This window comes from Lepus europaeus, chromosome 4 (assembly GCF_033115175.1).
Source record: "Lepus europaeus isolate LE1 chromosome 4, mLepTim1.pri, whole genome shotgun sequence".
Lineage (NCBI taxonomy): Eukaryota > Metazoa > Chordata > Mammalia > Lagomorpha > Leporidae > Lepus > Lepus europaeus.
In genome coordinates, this window is record NC_084830.1 from 164,938,944 (window position 1) to 164,951,684 (window position 12,741).

Consider the following 12,741-nt stretch of genomic DNA (forward strand, 5'->3'; position numbering starts at 1 on the left):
CCTTGTGGAGAGGAGAAGACCCTGGCCCAGGCTGGGCTCCCAGGAGTCACTCAAACTCAAGGTGATGCCATGACCTTGCCACCAGTTCCACCATTCACTCAGCATTCTAAATAAAAGCTCACACAGGAGCTGGTGCTGTGCTCTAGCAGGTGAAGCCACCACCTGCTGTGCCAGCATCCCATAGGGGTGCCACTTTGTGGCTCAGCTGTGCCACTTCTGATTCAGCTCCCTGCTAATGTGCCTGGGAAAGCAGCAGAGGATGGCCTAAGAACTTAGGGTGCGCCTAAGACACTGCCCTTGGCTTTCCTCACTGACCTTAGCTTGGATTTTAGGGGTCTTCCTAAGAAGCAGGCTACTGTCTTTGGGAAATGATAGGAAAAGGAGGTTTAGACTCCAACTGAGTGCCCTTCAGCCTGGGATCCTGACCCCATCCAGGTCTCCAGGCACTGAGTGATGGGGCTGTGTTTGTAGAATTGTGCACAGTCAAGGGGATGGCATCGGGGCAGGAGAGGAACAGTCAGCAGCCCAGAGGGCCTTGGGAGCTCTTCCTGCTGGAAGGGTCCATGTCCTGGACCTGGAGGAAGTGACCTCACTTCCTTGGTGACGGGCCACAACAGAACATGGAACTCTGGTAACCAGGCACCCACATTCTAGTGATAGCCATTGCCAGCTCACTTGATAGGAAGCGTTGCAGGGAGAACTATGTTCCCTTGCTGCTGCCCTTCAAGGCGAGGCTCTGGCCGAGCCAAAGCCCAGAATGAAGGTCTCTTCCAGCGTGTAACACGCTGGCTGAGCTCTCACTATGGACGCCTGTGGCCACGGGGGAGGAGGCAGCCACAGGTAACAGGGTTTAGCAGCCCCGGGAAGTCCCGGCCAGGCCCGGAGTCTCTGGTGACCTCGCCGTGGGCTGTCCTCCCGTCCCCACGAAGGGGACAAGAGGAGGGGCCCTTCCTGCACAGCACCAGGATTCAGGCGTTGGAGGAGGGCTGTGGTGTTGTCCGTACCCATTCCAGGGATGGCAGATGTGAAAGTGGGTGTTGGGGGCCATTTGCCTACTCAGGGGTTAGTTCTCCTGTGCCACCTGGAGTCCTCCTGGCTGGGGGTATACCCAGATGTCCCTCCATATGTGACCTGGGGAGTGGAAATACTCACGAGGTGTCTCCTGTGGGACACTGACGCCTTCTGGCCTGGCTCCGGGCACTCTGTTTGCAGGGCTCCACGCTGGAGATCAGCAATGATTCCCATGAGGAACTCATCTTCTCAGGCAATGGACAGGTGCGTCATGCTAACAGCCGTGGACAGTGCTGGGCTGGGCTGAGGGAGGGGCCTAGGGATTATACAGGCGGGGACTCAAGATGACCAGCCAGGGCTGAGGACCAGAGCCTGGACATAGGCACCTCTGGGCCCCCTGGTGTTTCCACCCGAGTGACTGACCCCAGTCTCGTTCCTAAGAGATCTCGCCCCTCTGCCCACTGACAGCTGGGTTATGGCAACCCCTATGTCGGGTCCTGGTGGGATGTTCAGGGGACAGGTTACTACTGGTACCCTGGATACGAAGTCAAGAGCGTCCGCGTGTGGGACAGCACTGTTTTCCCCCAAGCCCATGAATCCCGGGCAGGGGTCAGCTCCACTGTGCTTCAAGACCTCCCCACAACCCACGACAGAGAACCCAAACCCCACACACAGGGGTGAGGCTTACATGAGAGAGAGAGAGAGAGAGAGAGAGAGAGAGAGAGAGAGAGACTACTCCATGCACGTGTCAGCAGCCTTGCAGCCCCCAACAGTCTTCATCCTGCTCCATGAGAAAGGACATTTGTCCTGCGGCTCAGCTGGGATTCTGGTGCTCGTCCCCAGCTGCCCTGCTGCAGGTCACGGCCTCAGAGAGCGCCCCTGGAAGCCTGGTCTGCTGGGCAGTCACAGCCCAGGGCCCCACACGAGGGCGGCCCTCACACAGGAGTTTGCACACAGTGCTGGGGGCTGGATGTCCCTGTGTCTCCTGCTTGTACATGTCCATCTCCGTTCCCGTGTTCTCGTGTTCTCCTGTGCTTCTCTGTGTCCTTGTCCCCTGTCCTTATCAGCACGGCAGAGCTGGGGCCCACACCATGGCCTGGCCTAACGTCCATTACCTCCTCAGGAGCACATGGCACATGCAACCACACTCAGGGACCCAGGTGTCAGAGCATCACCATTGCACTCATAGGAGCTAATGCCCTGCTGAGACAGAGGCCCAGGCAGCCCTTGCTGGGAGAGGGGCTGAGGTGTCCCCCTGGAGCAGCCACGGTCAGATCACCGTGCAGAAGGGCTGTGGCCAGGACACCGCCAGCTGCCATCTCTGCACTGCTGCTCCCAGCTGCTGGCCTCCCTGGGGGGATACTCTGCTCTCCCCACTCTCCCACGCTGCTCTCTATGTGGCCAAAAAAGTCACTCTGGGCCTTTCATTCCCAACCCCCCAGGGATGTGAGGGGTCACCTGCTGCAGCTGGATGCCCTCTGTGAGGGGGACTTCTCCCAGCCCAGACTCCCGTGGTCGGGGGTCCCTGGAGCCGCCTCTGACTCCTGTCCCTGCTGGTCCTCCCTAGTTTGGAGGTGTCTCCACACTGCACCTGGCAGAGGTCTGCCCCCTGCGGAGCCTGCAGCCAGGCACCAGGGTGAAGCTGGAGGAGTCCCTGGTCCCGGCCTCCCCAGGAAGAACCATCGCTTACCTGTCCACTCTGCTGTGCTCATATGGCGACTTCAGCACTGTTCCGTATTTCCTGGACCAGATATTCCACAGGTGAGCGTCTGTGCCCTCCAGGCACAGGGGCCTCTGCTGCCCCCTAGCCGTGGCTCTCTGTGCCTGCCTGCTCCTCTGAGAAGGGGGGTGGTGTGGGCGTGAGCCTCAGGGGTTGTACAGGCACCATGTGACTGCAGACATGGCAGGGGCCTGGTGCCTGCTCCGTGGCCAGGGCTGCTGGCGCTGCGCTCACCCCTCTTCTTCTGATCTCTGCACCCTCGGGACTCAATAGCCCACGGCCCTCGAGGTTTGGAAAACCCCTCAGAGAGCAGCCCTGCCTTCCCATCTGTAAAGGAGGCCTCCCAGCCCCAGTCCCTGATACAGACAGAGCAGGGCCCAGACACTGGGTGTGAGGCCCAGGCCCCTAAGCTCTCTGGCAAGGGTCCATGTGGGGTTCATCCCCACAGCACGTGAATGTTAAGCCCTCTGGGCAGTCACCTTGCAGACACGTGTCACAGCTCAGCGAGCAAAGCAGACAGCATTCCCGGGGCCTCTTGACCTGGGAGGACCCAGACTCTCCCAGCCGAACGCCTGCCCAGGTCCTGTCCACAGGGTCAGAGGGGAGAGGATCATCCTCCCATGGTCTTGCCAGGATGTCAGAGCCCAGGCCCCACTAGGACGTCATGGACTGTGGGTCCAGTCGGAGGCCTTCTGTCCCTGTAAACTGTGGGAGTGAAATGTGGGCTGTGGCTGGGGAGGGACAGACAGGGTGTGGATCTCCCACTTGCTGTGACTCCTCTGAGAGCACCGAGGCCCGGGGACTCCCCACAAAGGAAAGGAGAATTGAGCTGGGAATGGGGTCCCAGACCTGCAAAGGAGAGAGGATGCTGGGGTGCAGAGCACCCAGGGGTCCATGCCCAGGGCAGGTGCTTCCCAGCTCTGCCCATGCTCCCGGCCCCCACCCCAGGAGGCCCAGACCTACAGAGATCCTAGATACCTGCTCCTAAGACTGCCTGGAGCCTCCGTGCTGAGCACCAGGGGCCCTCACCTCAGGAAAGAAGGTCCCTGGGAGGCTGTCACCACGGGGTGTGCACCAGCCCTGTTGACCAGGTCTGCCATGGCCAGGGCAACCCAGGAGGGCTTCTGGGTGGGTCATGCTCTGGACAGACTGAGGCATGCCCAGGGCCCCTGAGCCACAGAGGGGCCCCTGGCAGTGAGTGTGGTGGCCAAGGCCAGCCTCTGACCCCGCTGCCCTCGCTTGCGTCCCCAGCAACATGGCTTCCTTCCTGGGACGCTGCAGAGACCTGTACGAGGCAGAGCTCCATGGCCACACCAGCCTTCCATTGCTGAAGATGAAGGTGGGCTGCAAGCCTGTCAGCCTGCCTGGAGACCTGGGGACCCAGGTGTACTTTCTGTATGCCCTGCCCGGACACGCCCAGCACCCTGAGGCCAAAGCAGATGGTGAGGGGCAGTGCAGTCTGCAGGTCTCTCAGGGGTGGTGTTTGGGGCTGGACTCCCCTTCCAGGCAGTGCGACCCCTCGGGGTTTGCAGAGGCCACTGGAAGGTGATTCACGTTGGCAACCCTTTCTCTTCTTCCAGCTCCTGCTCTGCGTGCAGGGCCACCACCCTTCCGCGCACTGGCTCTCGAGCCAGCTGCAGCACCGCTGGCTCAGTCAGGACCTGCTCCAGAGCCAGGGCCAGCTTCCCCACGGGGCCTGCCCCCATGCGCACAGTCAGCACCAGGGCCAGCTCCACAGGCCTCCTCTGGATGGGCTGGGCCTGCAGAGGAGCTGGCTGGGGCGGAGATGGTTGACATCACCGCCTTCTCCCCCAGGATGATGGCAGAACAGCTCACGCTTCTGGACGCGGTGAGCAGCCGGCTCTGCTGGGCAGGGCCAGGACCACGGCGTCCCTGTGGCACCTGCCGTCCCACACAAGCCCTGGCCAGAGTCAGCACGGGCTCATGTCAGCCCCAGTGTGACCTGGGCTCGTTTCTCATGTCCTAACCCACTTGTCCCCTGTGGACAGCAGAGATGGGACACGCTCATGCCAGGGCCTCATAGCGGCAGACAAAAAGCTGGGCACGGTGTGGCCCGGAGGTGGTGGAGGGCACTCACTGAGGTGCAGCCAGGCCCCCGTCCCTGCCGGTCTGCCCAGAATGCCTTACCTGTCTCAGCACTGATTAGGCTTCAGAATTGGACGGGGTCCCAGAGCAGACACACAAACAGAGCCCCTTGTTGTAGCTGCCACAGGGAGGTGCGCTGGGATGGGGACAAGGAGCACAGGGCTGATGGCGATGGGCTGAGGGATGGGGAGTTGGGGGGACACCCGGGAGAAAACACCTCTGTGTCTTCTCTCCAAGAATGGGCTCTAGGCCATGGGGCTCGGGGCACCCTCAGTGGGCTGCTACTCCCACTGCTGTGAGCCCCATGCACAGCATCCTGGGAGTGTGGGCACTGGTGCACTGAGTGGGGGTGGCTGTGCCCATGGGACACTCTCCTCCCCAGGAGCTGTTCCAGAAGGTCGTGCCCTTCCACTGCCTGGGCTCCGTCTGGACCAAGAGCAGCAAGAGAGGCAAGGAACACCTGGCCTCCACTGTCCATGCCACCGTCCAGCAGTTCAACTGCGTGACAAATTGTGTAGTCACCACATGCTTGGGGGACCCCAGCAGGAAGGCCACGGACAGGGCCCGTGTGGTGGAGCACTGGATCAAGGTGGCCAAGGTCAGCTGCGGGCGGCCAGGGCCCTCGCTCACTGCACTCTGGGAATGGCCACTTTGCTTTATCAGCCCTTGGGAGTACAACCTGTGGCTGAAGACCCTGCACAGACCCTGGGCCCTTCCTGGCAGGGAGGGGCCTGACCTGACTCACTTCCCCCAGGGGTGCATGCTCACCTCCCACCTGAACCTCCGTGTGGGTTGAACCCATTCCTCTCCCTGTGAGGGTGGCCATGGTTCCCTCATGACTTCCTGTGGCTCCGTGGGCATCTGATGCAGGAGGGGGACGTCATTCAGGGGATCCAGGTGACTTCTCCCTCATCCGCTCTGCTCTCCAGGAGTGCCAGAGCCTCAGGAACGTTTCCTCGGCCCATGCCATCCTCACTGCTCTACAGACCTCCCCAATTTGTCGCCTGCAAGAGACGTGGGGAGAAGTCTCCAGGTGGGTGCCTTCTCCCACAGGAGCACCAGGGTGTACCTGGGACCCTAGGACTCAGCACTAACCCCATGATCTGGGAGGAGCCAGACGTGGACTCTAAGGGGAGGCATGGGGAACGTCACCTTCGAGACCCCTAGACCTTCTGCCTCATGTTTGCCTCAGGATGCTATTTGCTTTGCTGTCAGGCACCAGTTCTTGAATAGTGCTCCTGGGCAGCACCGGAGCTCCCTGTGCAGGGGAACTTGAGGCAGAACGGTGCTGTCCGTGGAGGGGAGGGGCCCAGGAGAACCACGTGAGCTCCCCCCTGTCCCCTGGGCCCCAGGGCTTAGGAAACTCAGTGGAAACTCACCTGGGCCATGTGCATCCTCCTTGCTCTCCAGCAAAGGGAGCTGCACTCACCACCCTCCCATCACACCAAGTAGCTCCTCCTGGTTTCCCATCTCCACAGGAAAAGCTGCAAAAAATTTGAGCGCCTGTGTGAGAAGGACAATGGCTTGAGCAGGGATCGGCTCACCAAGGTAGGGGGCTGGTAGGCAGGGCAAGTGTTTGGGGGGTAGGGTGAGGTGTGGAGTGAGGGCCTGGGGCAGGGGTGGTATTGGCCGGCAGGACAGGCTCTGTGCCCCTGACCCCACCTGGGCTGTGTGGCAGAGTGGCAGGAAGGACTTCCCTCCTTCCACCGGGTGACCTCGGTTCCTCAGGAAGCCAGGCCCTGCCTGGGATCTGCCTGCCCAGGACATGCATGGGGAAGGCCGCCCACCTGCACTGGGGAGGGGGGAACCAAACATGGGTGTCCCAGAGCTCGTGGTCCATGGTTTCCGAGCATCAGGTGCAGTGGGCACATGAGAAACAGACGTACCTGTGGCTGTGATACCCGTCCTGCCCTGACCCACTGCCCATCGCCTGAGGTTGTGGGATTCTCACCCTGCCCAAGGCAATGACATCATCTCCAGGTGAGTGAGGAGAAGCTCCTGGGGCCTCCTCACACATGGCTGTCGGCTCTGTCCTGACCACATCTCAATGCCTTCCACCTAAGGGAGGAAGCAAAGTGTCGCCACCCAGAGCCTGTGCAGGCCCTGCCTGTCACTCAGAGATGATCCCTGGGGTCCACTCCCTGAGTGGCAGGGGAGATGAGCAGCAGAAGCTGTGGTTCGTCCTCAACCCTGCTGGGGTGCGGGGAGCACCCAGTGGGGCTGGGTGGCCAGCACCTGTCAGCCAGGCCTCCTGAGACCACCTGGTCCTCTCCCTCCATGGCTGTGCCTGCCAGGGACCAGGACACAGAGAGCCCTGATGGACTCCTTGCCAGGGGTGCAGCTGGAGTTGGGGTGAAGCAGTGGGGTGCCGGTCAGCTGGGGGCAGGGCGGGCTCTCCTGTGTGGCGCTGGGCTGTTCACTGCCCATGGCCTCTGATTTCTCAAGTAGAGGATGGGGCTGGTGAGCCTGTTGTGCAGAGCTCATGGGGGTCGGTGAGGCACCAGAAAGCGTGATGTGTGGTGCAGGGCCTGGCCTTCCTCCCAGGGGACAGTGAGGAGGAGGAGGAGGGCAGGTGTAGGATGCTGAGTCAGGACAGCTGTGTGGGGGCACCCAGCACCCTCAACCGCCAAGGACCAGACCCAGGGAGGCCCCTTGCTCAAGGTGCCCCCAGTGAGGGTGGGAGCCACAGCATCCAGACAGAGTGTACTTGGGGGAGGTGCTCAGACATGCAGGGCCCCAGCAGAGGGCCCAGGTGTGGGCAGGGGTCAGAAGGACAGGCCCTATGACCCTGACCTTGATCCTGGCAGAAGGGGGCCTTCAAGCTTGCTGCCCGGGAGAACAATCCACAGAGAGCCCAGATGAGGCTGCGGAAACAACAGAAGGTGCGTGTGCCCTGGAGAGGGACTCCTCCGTCACACTAGGGCCCAAGCCACAGGAGCAGGGCTAACACCTCCAGCCCTCCCTGCAGTCCCCACACTGCCTCAGTGGCCTCCACCGGAGAGACCAGAGCCAGGGCCTGGGGCAGCTGGGCTCTCAGTGGACTTGGGGCTGAGGTGGCACTGGGGGCCACATGGCCTGTGTGCCCTTGGACATCCCAGCAGGAGTCCTAGGGGTGCCTGCTGTCCTGGGAGTAGCTGGGAGGATGGAGAATGGGGGAGGCTGCCAAGGTCCTGGATGGCTCCCAGGGGGAGACATGAGCCAGGGTCCAGGAGCTGGGGTGGAGGGGTCTCTGGGGCAGGGCTCGGGTGGCACCTGAGAGCAGGTGCTCATCACCACCCCCTGTGGCACAGGGAGTCGTCCCCTTTCTTGGCACTTACCTGAAATACCTGGTGATGCTGGACACTGCGATGGGGGACTCTGTGCATGTGAGTGATCCTGGGGCAGGTGGGGTGACCCATTCCCTGAGGCTCGGGGAGGGGAGAGCCTGGAATGCGTTCTTAGCCTTCAGCGCTGCCACCACTTCTCCTGAACCTCACAGCCTTCGCTGGGGCTGGGGCTTCACAAGGCCCTGTGAGTGTCGGGGCCTCCAACTGGGTGCCCCTCCCTTTCCTGGAGGGACAAAGCTACACAAGGTCTTGGCTGAGCCTCCTTGGCCTCCCCCTCGGGTAGGCTCCATGGGCAGGAGAGAAATTGGGCCCAGCAAGCTCAGGAAGCACTGACATGGCCAAGCACCCTGGCCCATCCCAGCCTCTGTTTCCCTCCTGTCACCAGGCAGGGTGAGAACAGCAGGTGCCTGAGCCTCAGCTGCCAGGTCCCCTCTCCAGAGCTCACCCAGATCCTTGTCCTTTCCCACCCACATCTCCTTGACGGCCTCATGAAGGGGAGGGTCGGGGCTGGGCCCCGGCTGGGGGCCATTCTGATGGACTCTGTCTGCCTTCCAGCAGGCTGACATCAGCTTCCAGAAGCTGAATAAGGTGAGCAGCTGTGGCCTCACTCAGGGCAGGAGGGCACTGGGGGTCACAGGTGGTCCCGGTCGGGACCCCCATGCATGACCCCTGAGCTTTGCTCTATTAGGAGGGCTGGGTGCACATGAGGGGGAGACCCATCCCTAGGGTGGGTGCGTGTAGAGGACTGGAATCAAGGAGAAGCCCCTGGGGAGGGGCTGTTGGCACCCCTGTTGGAGGCCAGTGTGGGGCCTGCATGGGCTGGAGTGGAGGAGGTCTCTTAAGAGGAAACACCCAGAACCCCGCGACCCCTCCCCTACCAGGTCCCCACAGCGTTCCCAGCCCAGGCCCTGACAGTGTCCTGTGTGTCCCTCCATCCCCAGGAAATTAAAGTCCTGCAAGAAATCCAACTGCTGCAGGTGGCAGCGAGCAATTACTATTTTAAGCGTGATGAGGAGTTTGGCGTGTGGTTCCGGTCTGTGGAGTATCTCACTGAGAAGGAGAGGTGAGTGATGGGCAGGAATTGGGTGAAGCCCAGGGGTGTTGGGGGTGGGGAGGGCTCTCCCTGCTGTGCAGCTGCGGGGAGCATAGTCCAGGTCCCCTGGTGGCAGCAGGCCCTGTCCCGTGGGCACTGCTGGCCCCCCGGATGCAGCTCCTGGACAGGCCCTGGGAGGGAGGCCTGAGCTGAGGCTCTTGGTGGACTCATGGCTGTGCTCTCTCCGTTAGCTATGCCCTGTCCCGCCAGCTGGAGCCCTCTGCCAAGAGGCCCGCAGCAGCCTCAAGGCCATGAACACCATCGTGATGCCCTCGTGACCGAGTGCTGGGACCTCAGGGGCAGATCTGAGCTCATTGTGAGCCTGGTGCCTGGGACAGTGGCCTCCCTGCTGTGAAGCTGAGGCCTGCGTTGTGTCAGTTTAATTGCCTCTCTTATGTTTTCTCCTTTCCCCCATTGAACTATAGTCACTGTTAGTAGCTCCCTATTCGAGTTTTATTAAAGTTAATATAAATATGTTGCACCATGAGTTTCATGCTTCCTCGTCATTGCTTCCCCGTAACTGAGGTTGTGAGCGGTGTTCCGCTGTGCAAATGCGCCATGGGCATGGGCCCCTCCTAGTTGCGGCTCCTGGAGCTGCACCTCGCTGGGTGAGGTTCCCTGAGGATCTTCTCCTAAGAGGCTCTGGCAGATCACTTGGTGCCTGGTGTAAAAATCCTGCCTGGCTCCTCTTGTACTTTCTGCCCTGGGTTTAGGATGTTGGGTCCAGCCTGGCCTGGCCTGGCTGTGGTGGGCAAATGGGAGGTGAACCAGCAGATGGAAGGTACGTAGTCGAGGAGCTACAGCATAGAAGCTGCATCTCTGCACCCTGGGAGACACTGCCGGGTTCCTGGAACGCTTGCAGCATTGCCCACCCACAGCAGGAGCTCCCTTGCATGCCAGCCTCCCTGCCAACTTGGAGCTGTCACCCCATTGTGATTGCCTGACTGCTCTGTGCTTTCAGGCTCAAAACATCATGTTATACAAAATAATGTTATCAGTCAATTGAGGAATTCAATCACCAAAAAGGGCTTCAAGACTAGAAATTAGTAAATTGACTGAGGTATGTAAGTATTAGGCAAACAGAACAAACAAGTTCATGCTGTAACTTCGACATCATTTAAATAAACAGGCACGTCAGTCTGCTCATCAGGCATGTGGCGTGACCACAGTGTGCATAAGCTGTGCTGGGGGGGTGCTTTGCTCTCCTTCATTTTTGGGGTGCAGTTTTCTGTGTGCTCCCCAGAGGCTCCCTGAGGCCAGCGCCTGTCCACATCGGTGTGGTCCGTGCTGGTCATCCCACCCAGGCACGGAGCCCAGCATCCGCAAACACGTGTTCCTGGAAACTGCACCCCCCAGGGAGCGGCGGCCTCTCCCCCACCCGGGTTGCACCTGTCAAGGACCGGACTTGGGGCCACACATAGATATAGCCCCAGTAACGGGAATGACCCCGTGGAAGTGGCAGGTGCTGAGATGACCACGCGTGGGAGTCAGGCGAGAGAAGGCTGGTGTGAGGGACAGAGATCCCGGCAGGACAGTGGGGTGTCGTAGCCAGGGTCACCTGGGCCCCCCGAGTCCCCACGGTTACTTCAGCACTGGCTGCTGCTGGGAAGCCCTCCTGAGCCCTGCCGCCGTGGCGAGGAAGCTGTATGCGCAGCTCTGTCACTGAGGGTCGTGACGGGGAAGATGAGGAACAGAGCCACGGATCCCCTGCCAAGGACAAGTCTCCTGAGAAGAGATGAGCCTTGCTGGCTCACGCCCCTGATGGGTTGTTAGCGCCCCACCCTGGCCCATCCCAGTGGAAGGAGAGAAATGGAGCCCAGTGCTGACGGGCTGGGCACGGGTGCTCTTCTTCCACGGCGCTTGTGGGAATAGTTTCCCTCGTTTCTGGGGAAGACTGGACAGTCTAGATTTCGTGAAAACGGAACTCTGTTAATTTCCCCAGCCCCAGATCCTAGAGAGTCACTTTGGACATACAAGACTCAGTCAACAAACACTTGGCCAAATGGACGCTAGGTGTCGGGTCCTGTTGTCGCAGGAGTTCTGGGGTTGGCATGTGGGAGGCGTGAGAGAGCAGTGGCCGCATCTGCCGCTCCAGCCACTCAGGTCTGTGTCTCTTCCCCACGAGGGGTGCCGGCTGCTTCCTTTTACCGAATCCCTCGGAAGTGACACCGCGTCTGTGTCGCAGCTCTTGCTGTCACAGTTCTGATGTTGCCGCTCTGTGGACCACTGCCTCTCCTCTTCCACCGGGTCACAGCTTCTCTCCCCTTTGCTCCCTGAGCATCGCGGTCTCCTGGGCTACAACTGTTCTTCTCTGCCAGATTCTCTGAGCAGTGCGGCAGCCTTTGGTGCCACAGCTCCTGCTCTCTGCCGATCCTTGTCTGGGACGAGTGAGGCACTAGGACAAGGAGGGAGTGAGCAAAGTGAAGGTTTAAGAAGGAGGCAGAGAAAGCCTCCCCCCCCAGCCACAGGGCTGCTCCCCAAGTGCCTGGGAAAGGCACCGCCTATGTCACTGGCATTCCACCTGGGAGCTGGTTTGAGTCCCAGCTACTCCACTTCTAGTCCAGCTCCCTGCCAATGTGCCTGGGGAGAGCAGCAGAAGATGGCCTGGGGACTTTGGCCCCTGCCACCACATGGGAGACCCAGATGAAGCTCCTGGCTCTGGCTTCAGCCTGGCTCAGCCCTCGCCATTCTGCCATCTGAGGAGTAAACCCGCTGAAGGAAGTTCTCTTTCTCTCTCTCTCTTTCTCTCCCTCTCCTCCTCTCCCCCTCTCTCCCTCCCTGTAAGTCTGACTTTAAAATAAATACATCTTAAAAAAAAAAAACTGCCTGGCTGGGATTTTTATCAATTCCAAAGGTTCAAGTTCACCTGATTGGTCAAATTGCAAGATATGAGGTAGTATATATAAACCAATCAGGGAGCCACCAGAGCCTGAGTATGATTGGCTTGACCAGGAACCAGTCACGGAGCTCACGCTACATGTGGAAGTGGGGAGTGTGTTCAAACAGGTCCATGGCAGGCGGCACTGTTCAGCAGATGGAACCACATCTGGAGGTGACGTTGAACCTGTGTCCCACCCTCCGTCCCTCAGAGTTCCGGATGGCCACGTCAGGCGGGGTCTTCCTTTCCTTCCCAGGGCCCTGGGGTCCCTATCAGAGGCAGGAGGAGTCTATGTCTCCTCCCCAGGAGATGGGGCACATGCTTTCACCTCATTCCATTTTTTAAAATTTTTAAAAAATACTTATTTGAAAGAGTTACAGAGAGAGAGGGAGAGACAGGGATAGAGGTCTTCCATCTACTGGCTCACTCTCTCGATGGCCACGATGGCCAGGGTTGGGCCAGGCTGAAGCCAGGAGCCAGGAGCTTCTTCCAGGCCTCCCATATGAGTGCACAGCACTTGAGCCATCTTCTGCTGCTTTCCCAGGCCACTGCCACGGAGCTAGGTCAGATGTGCAGCAGCTGGGAGAGGAACCAGCACCAGACGGGG

General features: G+C 60.2%; 1 protein-coding gene across 1 annotated transcript; it reads left to right on the plus strand.

The window, feature by feature from the left end:
* Positions 1–1,015: 1,015 nt before the first annotated feature.
* LOC133758842 (ral-GDS-related protein-like) lies at positions 1,016–9,511 on the plus strand. The gene is made up of 15 exons (XM_062189977.1): positions 1,016–1,030; positions 1,213–1,275; positions 1,480–1,572; positions 2,276–2,377; positions 2,579–2,772; positions 3,983–4,173; positions 4,312–4,580; positions 5,220–5,435; positions 5,767–5,870; positions 6,316–6,385; positions 7,645–7,719; positions 8,128–8,202; positions 8,719–8,751; positions 9,105–9,226; positions 9,448–9,511. The coding sequence occupies exons 1-15, from the start codon at positions 1,016–1,018 to the stop codon at positions 9,509–9,511; spliced, it is 1,686 nt and encodes a 561-aa protein (XP_062045961.1).
* Positions 9,512–12,741: the final 3,230 nt, after the last annotated feature.